The sequence below is a fragment of the Vanellus vanellus genome (assembly GCF_965231255.1).
Source record: "Vanellus vanellus genome assembly, chromosome: 14".
Lineage (NCBI taxonomy): Eukaryota > Metazoa > Chordata > Aves > Charadriiformes > Charadriidae > Vanellus > Vanellus vanellus.
In genome coordinates, this window is record NC_138919.1 from 2,425,989 (window position 1) to 2,439,493 (window position 13,505).

The 13,505-nt window shown below is 55.8% G+C and overlaps 1 protein-coding gene across 1 annotated transcript in view; it reads right to left on the reverse strand.

The window, feature by feature from the left end:
* Window positions 1-11,462: 11,462 nt before the first annotated feature.
* DNAAF8 (dynein axonemal assembly factor 8) overlaps window positions 11,463-13,505 on the reverse strand; it is a gene marked incomplete at its 5' end in the record, with an annotated part of 95,515 nt that continues 93,472 nt past the window's right edge. Inside the window, one exon of the mRNA XM_082490428.1 lies at window positions 11,463-11,656. Within this exon, the coding sequence (XP_082346554.1) occupies window positions 11,579-11,656 (78 nt within the window). The 3' untranslated portion in view covers window positions 11,463-11,578. The remainder of the gene's footprint in view (window positions 11,657-13,505) is intronic.

The window sequence follows — 13,505 nt, forward strand, 5'->3', positions numbered from 1 at the left end:
TACCCAGGGACTGGAAAAGGTGGTGGTGGCACACCTCCAGGGCAGGAGCTGGGGAGCAGGGGAGGGGGCTTCAAGAGCCCTCCTGAAGGTCCCCACAGCTCCCCGCGCTGTCCCCATCACCCTCTTTGCTGTCACCCCTTCACCAGAGCCTGGTTCCCCTCCCCTGGGGCTGGCGTGGAGGAGGCAGTGGGGTAAATCCCCCACGGGGCCGGCTGCAGCATGGCGGGGTGGTGGTGGTGGCAGGAGCCACTGGTGACCCAGTGGCCTCTTAGTTACAACGTCATGGGGACGGGGGGGGGGTAGCTCACAACTCCCCTCCTGGTTTTGGGCACCCAGGGCAGTGGAGGGGGAGGGGGAGCTGGGGGGGCAACCCAAGGTGGCAGCACCCAAGCCCTGGCACGGTTTGGGCTTCCCTCCCATGGGGTGGGTGCTGTGGAGACCCCCTCCCCTCCTTGTCCCCTCCGGCCCCCCTAATTCCCGCACAAAGGGCTATATCGCTATTCAGCGGCAGCAGCAGCAGTTTACACAGCAGGCGGGTGCCCGGCCGGACCCCCCCACCTCCCGCCACCGCCGCTGCCCCCCACCCACCCACCCCATCCCCGCGGCACCCACCCCTGCCCGTCACTCGCCCCCAGCGCCGGGGCCGAGGGCCGGATTTAGAAGTAGCATTGCCCCGAAGTAGAGACGCTAGGCGCGGTTTTTTCTCCTTTTTGCCTTAGGTCCCTCAATGTCCTTGATCTTTCGTGCAATAATGTAGATAAGGGATCCCGGCCACCCCCCGGGGAGGGCTCGGTTGTACCTTTGCCGGGGGGGTCTGTCCCGCAGAGGGGGGGTGCCCGGGTGTGATTTCTGTTCCCGTCGAGGTCGGTGTGTCGGTAGGTTTGTCAGGTTTTTTCTTTCCAGTTCCCTCGGCTGTTGGGTTTCGGACCTTCTTCCCGTAGGAGAGGCTGTAGTGTCACAGACGTTACCTCAGTTTGTCACTGTTGAAAAGGATTAAAAAAAAAAAAACAAACACATGACTAAAACCATAAAAAAAGACAAAATACATAGCTATAAAAACAACAAAAAAATTCTCAATGGCGGTGAAGACTTTTTTTTTTTAATAAATAAACCAAAAGTGATGCTTACGTAGTTGCGGACGGGCAGGGGGCACTGCCTGCCTTTGCCCTGCCATGGCCTTGGGGCTCGCTGTCCCCCCGTCACCCCAAAGTCCATTGTCGTGGCCACCCCTGGGCGAGAGGGAAGGGCGGGGGGCGGGGGCATGGGGCAGCATGGCAGCACCCATGGGTGCAGGGGAGGGACAGGAGACCCAGGCACCCTCTGTGCAGTCCCCTCCAGGCAGGCAGGGCTGCTTGACACCAAACGTATTCCAGCCACGTCCACAGGCTAATTTCAATTTCCTGGTAATTATGCAAATGAATGTGGATTTAATTAAGGGCAGATTTCATTAAAGTCTTCTTGGGGAAATGAGAACAGAGTGGGGGAGAGCAAGGAGGAGGAGGAGTAAAGGAGAGATGAAGGGAGTGCCCGCCCCGGAAGATAAATGGCTGTAGGGGACACAGAGAGGATGGGATGGGATGGGATGGGATGGGATGGGATGGGATGGGATGGGATGGGATGGGATGGGATCCCCCGGGAGTGGGGGGTCCTGCCTGCTCCCCACCATGAAGGATAAGGGGGGGGCTCAGGGACCCCAGCTCAGAGGCAGGGGCCGGGATGGACCCGGGGAAGATGCAGCACATCTCCAGCCCAGCAGTGGGGAGGAGGGCAGTGAGCATCCGCCTGCTTCAGCACCCTCTCCTTTCCTTTCCCATCAGGGCAGGGAAAGCATTTCTTTGACACATGATTATTTTTTTTTTCCTCTTCCCCAGCTAAAAATACAGATTTGGCCACGCCAAAAGGTCTAGGAAATCAATGTCATTGTCACCAGGCGCTGGCTGGAAGGACCCTCCCCTCCCCGATGGCAGACAAAAAAAAGGAACCGCTGCCATTTGACGTCTTTGAAACGAACCGCTCGGGTTGCTTTCAGCTCAACTGTCTTTAATTCAAAGTGAAATGGCTAATTTTATCCCAGCAAGGTCGAGGATGCTGAGAGCCCGTCAGCGCCGGGAGGAAGGGGAGGGGACTGCTTGTCTCCAGGTGAAACCTTCAGACCCAAAAAAACGTGGCAATAGCGGTGGCTTGGCAAAGCCATCGCCTGCCCGGCAAAGTCACTGACTGCCCACCTCCCCTCCGAGGTTGCTCCCGGGCTTGGCTGGGATGGCGACTGCTGACCTTGGGCAGTCCCCAAGCAAGGGATGAAATAATGAATAGATTTGTAGAGATGCCGGAGCCGGCCGCGAGGCTGGAGGGAAGAGGCGCAGGGTGCCAGGTGCGAATGCGGTGCCGGTGCTGGATGTGGGATGGGTGCGGTGGGTCCAGTCCCACCGGCATCCCATAAAACCAGATCCTTCCCAAGCTTGGAAGGCCAGGAGGTCCTGGCTGTGATACTGGGCAAAGCCTGCCTGCCTCTAATTTCATCCAGCCCTCGATCTCCACAGCTGAATTTTGCCCCCTTTTTGCTTAGAGATGCGAAGTGAACCACTGCAGCTAAAATACTGGAGGTCGAGAGTAAAAATAACTGTGAATGATCCGCTCATTCAGAGCGCAAACGATCAATGCCAAACCGGCATCGCCAAAAAAAAAAAAACCCAACCCCAAACAAACCCTTTAAAAATAAATATTTTGCCACTGAGATGCCACTTCAGCACCCCGATGATGCTCCCCGGGAGGGGAGCACAGGGTCTGGGCTGCCGGTGGGTTTCCCAGCAGGGAGACGTCGGGTGAACGCGAGCTCAGCGTGGCGAGAGCGTTCATTAAAACACGCTTCTGCGGGCTGATCCGCTTTCAAGAGTTTCCAAAAATAGCGACGGCACCGAGCGGAGATGGGCGTTGGAAGGAAGTGTGACTCATGTGCTACCCGGCGGCCCAGCAAAAAAATCGGCTGAGCTCGAGGCCACCGCACAAAATGAACCACCCCAGGAGCACGAGCCACCGCTCAGGGATGCTGCGGAGAACCGGGTCTGCTGGAGGACGCACGGGGGCAGCTCGATGGCCTTTGAGGTGGCCGCAGAGCCGCCTACGGAGGGGACGCAACCCGGGCTTGTCCCCTGCTTGTCCTTTCCACAGGGCCCCTCTGCTGTCTGCGTTTCAGGGAGATGAGGGACAGATGTCAGTCAAAGCCTGGCGGCTGCCAAGTATCCCTGCGGGGACAAGCTGCCAGAGCAAAAGTGGTCCTGAGATGGGGGGAAAAAAAAAAATCCAGCCCCGTGCCACGTGGGATGGTTCAGCAGGGCCACGGGCAGCAGCAGAAAGGAGAGGTGACCTTGCGTGGCCAATCCAGCCACCTTCGGGCAAAGGGAGAGCAGAGTCGGCTGCGCTTCCATCCCCATCCCGTCGCCCCAGCAGGTCTGCGCTCGGTGGGAACAGCCCCACGAGCATCCCATGGGGAACCGGCTCTGGGTCAAACCTCGCCAGATGCCAACTGCCTTTAAGGCAGGCTCAGCCAGCCGGGATGATTTCGGCACAGGGTGGAGGAAGGCAGGAAGGAGGCTGCCGGCATCACCGACTTGGCCGCGTGCTCTCGGCAACGGATTTGGACGTGTTTTTTCACCCAAAGGTGTTTCTTCCTGGGGAAAACTGTGTTTGTTGAAAAACGGGTGGGTTTGTCAGCTTTTTGATGACAATTTTGGAGTACAGTGAGGCACCAGTGCTCAGGGGGGTGGCAGGGAGCACTCCCAGCCCCGCCCCCCCCGCCACCCCAAACGGTTGGGTTACAGGCTCCAGCTCGGCAGGCCTCCTGCGTTGCCATGACAACCGCAGCATCCCAGCCTCAGCAAGGATGGGAGATCTCCGCCATCCTCACTGTCGCTTCGCCAGGACACGGCTCAGGATGTCGGCACAGGCAGCGCCCTCAGAGCCAGCTGCCAGCTCAGGGTGCCACAGGCAGCACCCCGAGTCCATGGCAGAGCCTCGGGTGCTGCTCCACACTCCTCCTAATTTAGGCCTCCCTTCATATCCCTCCAAAAACCACAGGGCAGTGGTGGGGGCAGGAGAGGGCATCTGTAATCCAACCGATGCACGACTCACCGCTCTGGGTCCCGGCTGGCAGAACATCCCTCTGCTGGACACACAGTGCCCAGGTTGCCCCCAAATCCCTCCTGTCCTCCCTGGGGGGGACACACACACAGGGTGGGCAGCGGGGTCCTGGTTTGCAGAGCACGGTCCCCCAGTCACCCCTGGCAGAGCCACTGGAGTCTCCGGGACCGGCATTACCCCATGCTAATTAGAGCATCATGATGGGTGGCTCTCGCTCTCAGCAGCCTCGCAAGAGCTCAGCGCTCAGCCCGAGGAGATCCTGAGCTAAACCCTCACCGACATTGGTGGCACCGGGCTGGGGAGAAACTAAGCTCCTCGTCTCAGAGGCTGCTATACCTCCAGAAAGGTCTCAATTGAAAAGCATTAATACAAGATTAATAGAGGCTTTAATAAACAGTGAATCAACTGCTAATGGAGCCCAACTTGTAAGCCATCTGTAACACCTCAGGGGCTTAAAGGCATCCAGAACATGTCTGGAACATGCTTAAAGTGTATGTTAATCACCTTGTAGCCCTGAAGACACCACACCGGGAAAAAACCTTTAGGATAAGAGGTTGCAGATGAAGCAGGGAGTCTGTCTCACCCCTCCGACAATTTAGAGGGGGTTTGATTCACAAGGATTGCCCCCCCGCACACACTGGCATGAAGGCAGGAAGAGGAATTTGGGTCCCCTTTGTGCCCCTGGGGCTGGAGCTGGGTCAGGACCCCAGAACGAAGCAAGGCTAGTTCATAAGGGACAGCCACATCCCATCTGAAGCATAGCCACCCCCAGGAAAGGGCACCCATCCTGGTTCACTGAGCAGGGGCTGGAGGGGTAACGGAACACCGCTCGGAACAGGGCAGACACTGACACCAGCCTCAGGTCCCTCTCCTGGAGCTGCATCACCCTCCTCCCAAAAATCTTTTCCTTGTGCCTCTCAGTACGTCCCCTGCTGAAGCTTCACCACTTCATCCCTCTGCTTTGCACCCTCCCAAGAGTAGATCTCCGCTTCCAGTATTGGCTAATCCCAAAGAGCGATTTAGATCCCTGACCTCCTCTTCTCCAGGCTGAAGAAGGTCCAGTTCAGTGGTCAGGGGCTTCTTGGTGGTCTTCAACTTGCTTCACAGCACCACTGCTCAGCATGTTCAGGTCCACGTGTTTGGTTATCGCCCTTTGGGGGAGAGGAGCAGCTCTGCAGGACCCAGTAGTTCTTCGGTTAGCATCAGCTCTAGCTGGATGAAGCAGAGCGGGATTCTCTGTCCGCTTGCAAGGTCAGGAACCAAACCATCATCTTGGCTGGCTTCCCGAGGGAGGCTGGATCTTGTGGAAGGAGAGGCATGGGGTCAGAGACAGGAACCAGCACAGATGACCATCTCATCCCTCAGCACAACAGTCACTTTGGTCTCACAGCAAACTCCTGGCAGCGTGAAGCATCCAGCTCTGAGTCATTAACCAGCTTTCGACTGGAGACAACCTACAGCCATTTTTGGGAGCCACTTGTTCATGGCAAAGCCTCCTCTGCCCTACCATGGAGTAAGCCCAACCCACTGCAGACCACATCTACAGGTCTGAGCAGCTGCTCCACAGCTCTCAGGTACGCGTTCCCTGGCCAGTCTGCTTTGAGAGGTTATCAGCATCCCAGCACGCAACCACAAACAGCTCAGGATCTTCTGCTGGAGCTCTGGAAAGGATGAGTCCCACACCCAAAGTCACTGATCAGAGCATGGAAACGCAGCTGCCTTGCGTTAAGGGCTTCACAGCCATGTGAGTGGCTGCAGCTGTGTAGCACAGGCTCAACACATTCTCCAGGCCCCAGGTGGTGGCTGCCAGCTGAGGGCGAGGGTCAGGGAGAGCCACTCTACCCTGCTATGCTCCCTCCATCCCTCTCCAGATCCATGATTGAGGAAGTCTTCCAGATTTCAGCCCCAAACAGGTCAGCCAGGACACCACCACATTGAGATCTCCACTATTAGGTCAGCACCAGCAGCATAACAGAGCAGCTTTAGTCCAGAGTCAGCGAACACGGAGCCTCATCCACAGCGGGGGGAGGTCTTGGGCAAACTGGCCACACACACGCCCATGGGAGCCACACGAGGTTCCTGCTTTAGCTGTGGAAACTTGCCGATCTTGCTGGAGACGAGAGTCTTTATCTTCACAATAATCTTTGAAAGCCCACAAAGACCTCAGGAGGTTCCTGATGCGTGGAAAATGACAAATATCCCACCAGTCTTCAAGCAGGAGGATGGGGGGTGTCAGTGTAAGAGGTAGTCCCCAGAACCACCCATTCACCTGGCACAGCAGCCAGGCACAGCCCAAGACAGAGGCAGGAGAAAACACCTGGAGCCCAGCAGAACCCCACCAGCACAAGTCCTCTGGCCTGCCCTGAGGGTTTAAATACCCCTCCCAGCAGCAGCAGCTGCATGTGATTGGCCAGTGCAGGAGCAGGGCAACTCAGGATTGGCCAGAGACAGCAGGGCAGCAGGGGATTGGTCAGGAGTCCCTGCATCTTAGACCAATCCCAGCCTGTGATGGGTCTTACAGCCAAGGGTAGGAAGAGCCCAGTGGGTCTTCTCCTGCAGGACCTGGGTGTATGATGGTTTAGGGTGGATGGAGGGATGGATAGATGGAGGAATGGATGGAGACAGACAGCCCCTCTGCCGAGCTCCCCAGGAGCACTTGCAGTACTAGCAGCCCCCAGCTTGGCCCTACACCAATGAAACTGTCCAGAGAGAGCTCCTGCCCTACTTAAACAAGGCAAACCCGGCCACTCTTGGGCCAGGGAGTGGTGTTGCCCTTGGGTCGTGGCCACGCCGGGGCCAGGTGAACCCGCACAGGGTGCTGCCAGTACCGGTCTCCTGCATGACCCAGTTAGAGCAGTTCAAAGAGCTCCTCGCACACGAGGCTGGTATTTCAGCCTGAGCCATCCGCTGTTCCAACCAGTTTAATTACCCACATCTGAGTCATCCCCGGCCCCGCTTTATCAAAGCTGGCAGCCTTGCAGACAAACCGCCCTTTGTGCTCCTCCAGCCCCTCTCCATGGGGAATTGCCAAGTACCAATTAATCAGCGGCTCCTGCTGCGAGGGGCCTGGGAGATGGTGCCCCAAGAAGATGGAGATCAAGGAACGGAAAAGGGAGGCTGCCCGCCTGATGGGACAGGGCTGGCACAAGAGCCCAGGTCCTGATCCCACCCTGGGAGGATGAGGAGGAGATACACGCTTCCCCCGGCGGGGACCAGCCACCATCCCTGCTGTATCTTCATCCTTGCTGCTGGCCTCGCTAATGCCTGAAGCATTTCAGCTCTCCAGCACAGCCAGGTCTTTTGGGTGGTGATCCAGCAAGCCCTCTAGATGCAGAGACACCTAGAAATCCAACAGTGGCAGCTCTTGGCCAAGAGAGAGGTGCTGACAGCTATGCCAGCTAGAGCAAAGCAAATGTTTGTGAGCATGGGAAGCGTGCGGGCCAAGATCATCCAGCCTGGTGAGGACGGCCGGCCCGGGGACAGCTCCAGCAGGTCCGTCAGCTCCTCCTGCTTCCCAAGCCAGCCGTGGGCCTCCGGAGATGAAAACCAGCACCCAATTTCTAGGCCATGCCTATGGAGTTCACAGGGAGGGCAGTAAATCCTGTTTGCTGTGGAGTGATTTTCAGGCTGGCAGGTCGGAGCGGCGATGTGAGACATCCCTGGTGCTCAGAAGGGCTCATGCGCATAGGGCTGGAGCAGAAACATTTTTTCGGGGTGAATGTAAATGTTAAGAAAAAAGAAAAAGAACTATTCTGGCCCAAATCAAATCTGCATGCTGGTGTTAGGGGGTCGTTTCAATTCCAGGTGTTGCATGTTTTCAAATCTGCTTCATACAGCAGAAGGTTGATGGGGGGCATCAAAGTGAAATACCCACAAGATTTGCTTTGAGGTCATTAATTTTATTTTGGGTTTTTCCTTGTCATTTTAATTCGGGGGTGGGGTAGGGGAGAAGAGCCACTCTGGCCAGATTGCAAAACCTCTGAGCAGCTGCTGAGCCTGCACTGGTGGCTGAAAGACGCTCAGCAGAGAGATGTCACCCCACCTTCTCCTGGCAGCGGCTGGACGCCGACCCCGAGCCAGGGCTGCCCGGAGAAAGGCAGAGCCGGTGCCCGCTCCCCGGCCGAGCAGAGCAGGAGAGCACCTTGCTCGGTGCTGATAAGGGAACCGTTACAGCCCTCCTCCGCTCACCCGACTTGATATCAGCGTCCCGCTGCTGCCGGTGGCAGCCAGGTAGCGATTTCTAGGCCTAATTGATAATTAGTTAAATCCGTCCTTGGCACAGAGGGGAACACAGCGAGCTAGAAAGCTGCGACGTGAGCACAGCTCTCCGCTGCCTGCGCCTGCGACAGGGAAGAGCACCCAGCACCTCTGCATCCCTCGGGACATCAGTTCGCTCTAAGGAGGAGCGAAGGGCTCACACGAGAGCTACCGAGCTCTCCGGACGGCAAATAAAGACAACATGCCCGCACGGGATGAGGTGCTGCTCTGCGCCCCGACGCACCCCCGTAGCAAAGGGAGGCAATGATCAGGCCGGAGCACACCGGGAAAATGGGAGATTGGCGGCACCGGGCGCTGCGCTCCCATCTTTCCTCTGGCAGGACCCTAAGGAGTTAACGCCAAATGCCACCTACTGTATTTTATCTCTCCTCCATTGAGGCAGCTCTGACACTGGCAGCAGAACAATGCTAAATTCTGATTAGCTCCGGTTTTCCAGCAAGAGGGGAGGCACAAGAGGGTGGGGAATTAATACTATTCTGCATAATTTTTAATCTAAATTCCATTTCTTTTCTTTTCTTTCTCTAGGAAGCAAACAATCTAGGGGGTTTTGTACTCAATTTCTTGCTTTCATAATCTAAATGAATTGTTTGCAAGTAGGAGCCAGCTGCAAAGCTGGCAATCTCCGATCAAATCTGCCTTTCTCCTAGTTCTAGCAATCATTAATTTGCTCCTCAGCTCTGATTAGCTAATCCTGGTTGCCTTGTGGCAGTTCGCAGGGAAAAAACAGCGTGTGAGCCGCAGCTCCCTTTGACGGAGCTGGAGCTGGCGGCGGGGTGATGGGATTGATTCCTCCAGGGTCCGCGGCGCTCCGGGTTGTCAGCTCTCCGGAGAGGAGCGGGGCGCTCCGGGAGGAAAGGCTGACGAGGTTATTTATGGAATCCTGGCATTTTGGAAATATCAGAGGATGATTCTTTCCCTTGCTCTGTGCAGGGCGTGGTAGTTTGTTACGGCAAGGCTAATTAGCTGGGCTTTAAAATAGGAATGGAAGACACCGCAGCAGCTTCTCGCTCACAAATACCTGGGTGCTGCCCCATTTTTATGATGTTGCCGTAGTGCCCGGGGGGATGCGGCAGAGCTGTTACCTCTATTTCATGGGTGGGAAACCGAGGCACGGGGCTTTGCGTGTTGGTGGATGGATGCTCACAGAGCACGAGCCTCAGCAGTGGGGCTGTCTGGCAGGGGACGTGCTACGAGGTGCCTTTCGTGCCAGTCCCTGCTTTTTTACATGGCGAACTCCTCCTGCAAAGCTTGCAGAGCTCCTGCCTGCTGGCAAGCACGGACAGGGCCAGGGGTGTCCGAACGGGATGTCACCTCCCCAGGCTGACTGCCGCCAGGGCATCACATCCTGATGTCCAGCTCCCCGCGATCCCGTTTTTCACAGGTCTGAGGGTGCAGGCGAGTGGGACATGGCACTGGTGGCCCCACGCTGGTGGGGCGCAGGGCTGCTGATGGCCTCGCATGCCCTTTTCTTGCACGTAGCTCTGCAGGGCCTTGTCCTTCAGCTGCTATCTGGCTGCCTTTTATTCCAACATGCTCCTTTTTCAGATCAAATTCCCTGAGTGCTGGGGGTGGATCCTTTTAATTTTCATTTGTTTCAAAGCCGTACACGGCTTACAAGCATGACAGAAATGCGCCTGGAGTGCAGGAAATGGCCTACTTAGCTGCAGGAGCAGAGCAGGCTTTTCCATCATGCTGACTCCTGGGACCCCGTCCTCCCCAGGGGACCGGGGCAGCTGCCTGCTTCCCTTGTGGGCCCGTGTTTCTGGAGCTTCTCTTCAGGAGATGTTCGGTCCCACCGTAAAGCCCAAACAGCAGAACAGTGTCAGGGAGCAGAGGTTTGGAGGATAATTCCAAGTTCTGACACCAAACTGCTGTGCAAGGTTGGGACAGGTCCCCTTTTCCCATCTCCACTCAACCCGCTGACCATGACAATCTCTCGTTGCCATTTCAAGGTGGCTTAGAGATGGAGAGAGATTGAGGCAGGACAGTTACCAGCTGAGGAAGCAGAGCTCACAGGGCCAGACCTCCAACAGCTTTTGGATTTAGTGGACACTTTCAGCCTAGTCTGAAAGGGGACAGTGAGCTGAGAGGTGTTGAATTCTCAGAGTTTGTGTGAGCTAACGGCTGGGGAGGAGGAGGACTTGTACCAGGCTCTCGCAGAGGGAAAGGCTGTGCTCAGAAGGGGTTCACCCCACCAGCAGCACCCAGAGGTGGTCTGGCCAGCCAGCGGCACGCTGCTCTGCCTTGCTACGGCTCAGAGAACGCACAGAGGCCGTCTTCGCCACATCTGTGATGTCTGGAGCTGGATGCACGCGCGTGTCTGTGCCTTTGCCTTACTAGGGCAGACAGGAACATGAGGCCTCCTGAGCTGAGAAGAGTCTTCCCTAAAGGAGCTGAATTTGCCTAGTGGGTCCCAGGAAGACTGAGGACCTTCATATTAATGCCAGCTTCCTTGCCAGAGAGCTCACAGAAAGGACTCGGCCAAGGAGGCATTGCAGTAGGACAAGCGGCTGCTGTAGAAGGAGGAACAAGAGTTGGTTGGGTGCCCGTGGGAGGGCACGTGAGCTGGGTTGGGCAGAGACAGTTGGTAACGGGGCTGCCAGAGCAGAGGCGAGCGAACATTAAGCTGTCCAGCTTTTAATCTTATTCAACAGCTCTACCTGGTGTACTGAACTCTCCAGGGATCCAACCTTCCCTCAGACTATTTCCATTTTATTTCCTGTGGTTTTGTCTTTGACTCAAAGAACTCGAGAGCAGCAGAAAATGGAGTCTCCATAACGTCTTTGGGGCCCGCGGAAGACAGAGTCCCCAGGCACCCGAAAGACAGCAGCAAATCCCTGCCCCGATTTACTTTAATTCCCGAGTTTTTCCCAGCCAGAGGCATGATCCAAACCTTATTCCATGAATGCAAGCAGGTTGTCTCTGAATGCATTCCACTAGAAACCAGGGCTACAGTTCAGAAAGATTTGTTCTTGGGCACTGATCCTTCCTCCCACCACTCTCATTTATCGTACCGATGCTAATACCATACTTCAGACTTTATGTTTTAATGACAAACAAATATCAGTGCTCTTAGAAGCTGGGAGTCCCCTGTGTGTCCACCTGCACGGATATTCGCAGTGGCATCCACCCATGGGCTGCTCGGGAGCTTTGACCATCTTGGTTAGCAATCCTGGGATTCAATTCGGTGGATGCTCTCAGACGTCAGGGAGTCAAAAAGACAACAGAGCAGCTCTCCAGCCTGGGGAGAAAAGAAGGAAGGGGTTGGGGGAGAGCTGTGATTTCTCTGTGTTGCAAAGAAACCTCTTTTCAGAGCTAGGATTCTCACGCGTGCTGCAGGCAGGCAGCACAGTAAGGATGGTTACCAGGCTGAATTAATCCCAGCACAGAGGTGGCGATGAGCATCCCACAGTGGGGAAACATCTGCCAGTTGTAACCATCATTTGGCCATCCTCAAGATTCTCTTTTTCAAGGAACTGAAGAAAACTAACAACGTGCAAAGTGCCAAGAGGGAAATCTAACTCCCTCCCCCAGCTGCTCTGCCTCTCCTTCCCAAACCTCACTCCTGTGTGGTTCTTTTGGCGTGGCTGCTTCGGTGATAGGGATGCCAGCTTAGCGCCAAGGCCTTCGGGACCAGTCTGTAATTCTGACTGCGCTAATGAACACCACTTTCCCCTAAAGCATTATACACGCCGTGCTGACAGCCCACCCCACGCTGTCCTCAGGGTCCTGCTCCCGCCAGCACTCTGCCTCTCCTTTAGGTTTTTAGGTCTCCTTTGGTTTTTAAGTATCTCTTATAGGACTCCAGCCCTTCTACCTGCTGCTAAGGGGCTAAGGATCATGCCAAGAGCAGCCAGGATGTGTTTTCCCTGTGTCGCTCTGCTCCAGTCCCAGGTTTCTGCAGGGAGGGAGATGCTGGAGCAGCCACTGTGGCTGCTGGCAAGAGCTTCAGGGCTCCAGGCAAAGCAGAGGGATTAGTGCTGCCTGCCAGCGGAGGTTCAGCTGCACATCCGTGGGCTTTTACTGAGGAATGGCTGTGCAGAGACCGTGCCATCTCCCTGCTCTGACCCGGTAATGGTGGCAGGTCAGTGACATACGGCACCGCCTCTGAGGGACGGCAACCCCAGCCTCACCATCTCATGCCAGCCACAATGCAGGGCTGCATGTGAGGAGAAGCTGTTCAGCCACAGGACATCCCAGCCTCGAGGCTGAGCACAGCGCTCCCCGACAGCTCTCTTATCGCTGGGCAGGTTCCAGCCTGGGTGCAGGGTCCCACCTGGGACCACCTCACAGAGCCCCTCTGGAAGTTCAAGAGCCCCTAAGGGTGGCACCAACAAAATGTGGCTCGGATGCAGATGTGAGCTGCTCTGTGTGTGCCCAAGAGAAGCCTGCACGGGGAACAGGCATTTGCAGCGTCGCTGCCAGAGAGTGAGGAACTTCCAAAGCACGAATCCGTCTGCTCCTACGACAGATGTTTCAAATAGAGCAGGTGAAAAGTGCTACAGAAATGCTTGCTTCTCTCAGCGACCGCAGAGGGAGGCAAGACAACTAGCCCAGACACAGATATCAGCACTGCAATAGTCCACATTTGGAGAGCTGATTTCTCACCCTATTGCCTAGTCTCAAACCACACAGGGAGCAAGTATGAAATTCCTTTTTATTCCACAGCTCGACTCCACCAGTAAACGCCGCAGTTCTGTTCAGACCACGAGGATTTGAAATCCATGTTCATTTAACCTTCCTGAACTTTGCCTGATATCATGTTGTTGCTCATTAGCTTTGACCTGGAAAGCCTGGCTGACATTTCATAAACTCATTAGCGAGAGATCAGAGGATCAACCATCATTTCTAGGGACATCCTTTGAGGTACAGTCATTCCCCGGTGAGCTTGCTCCTCAGATCTCGCTCTGTGATTTCTAAACCTACCCTGAACTTTGGAGCAAAAGACCCGTTTGAAAATAAACACGACTTCCCACTGTGCTTCTCGTAACCCACGGTGAGAAGTGATGCACCCCCCCCACTGTCCCAGAACTAGACTCGTGCTATAAACTCTGAACTGGTGTGAGTAGCCCCTGCTTCCACCAGCGCCG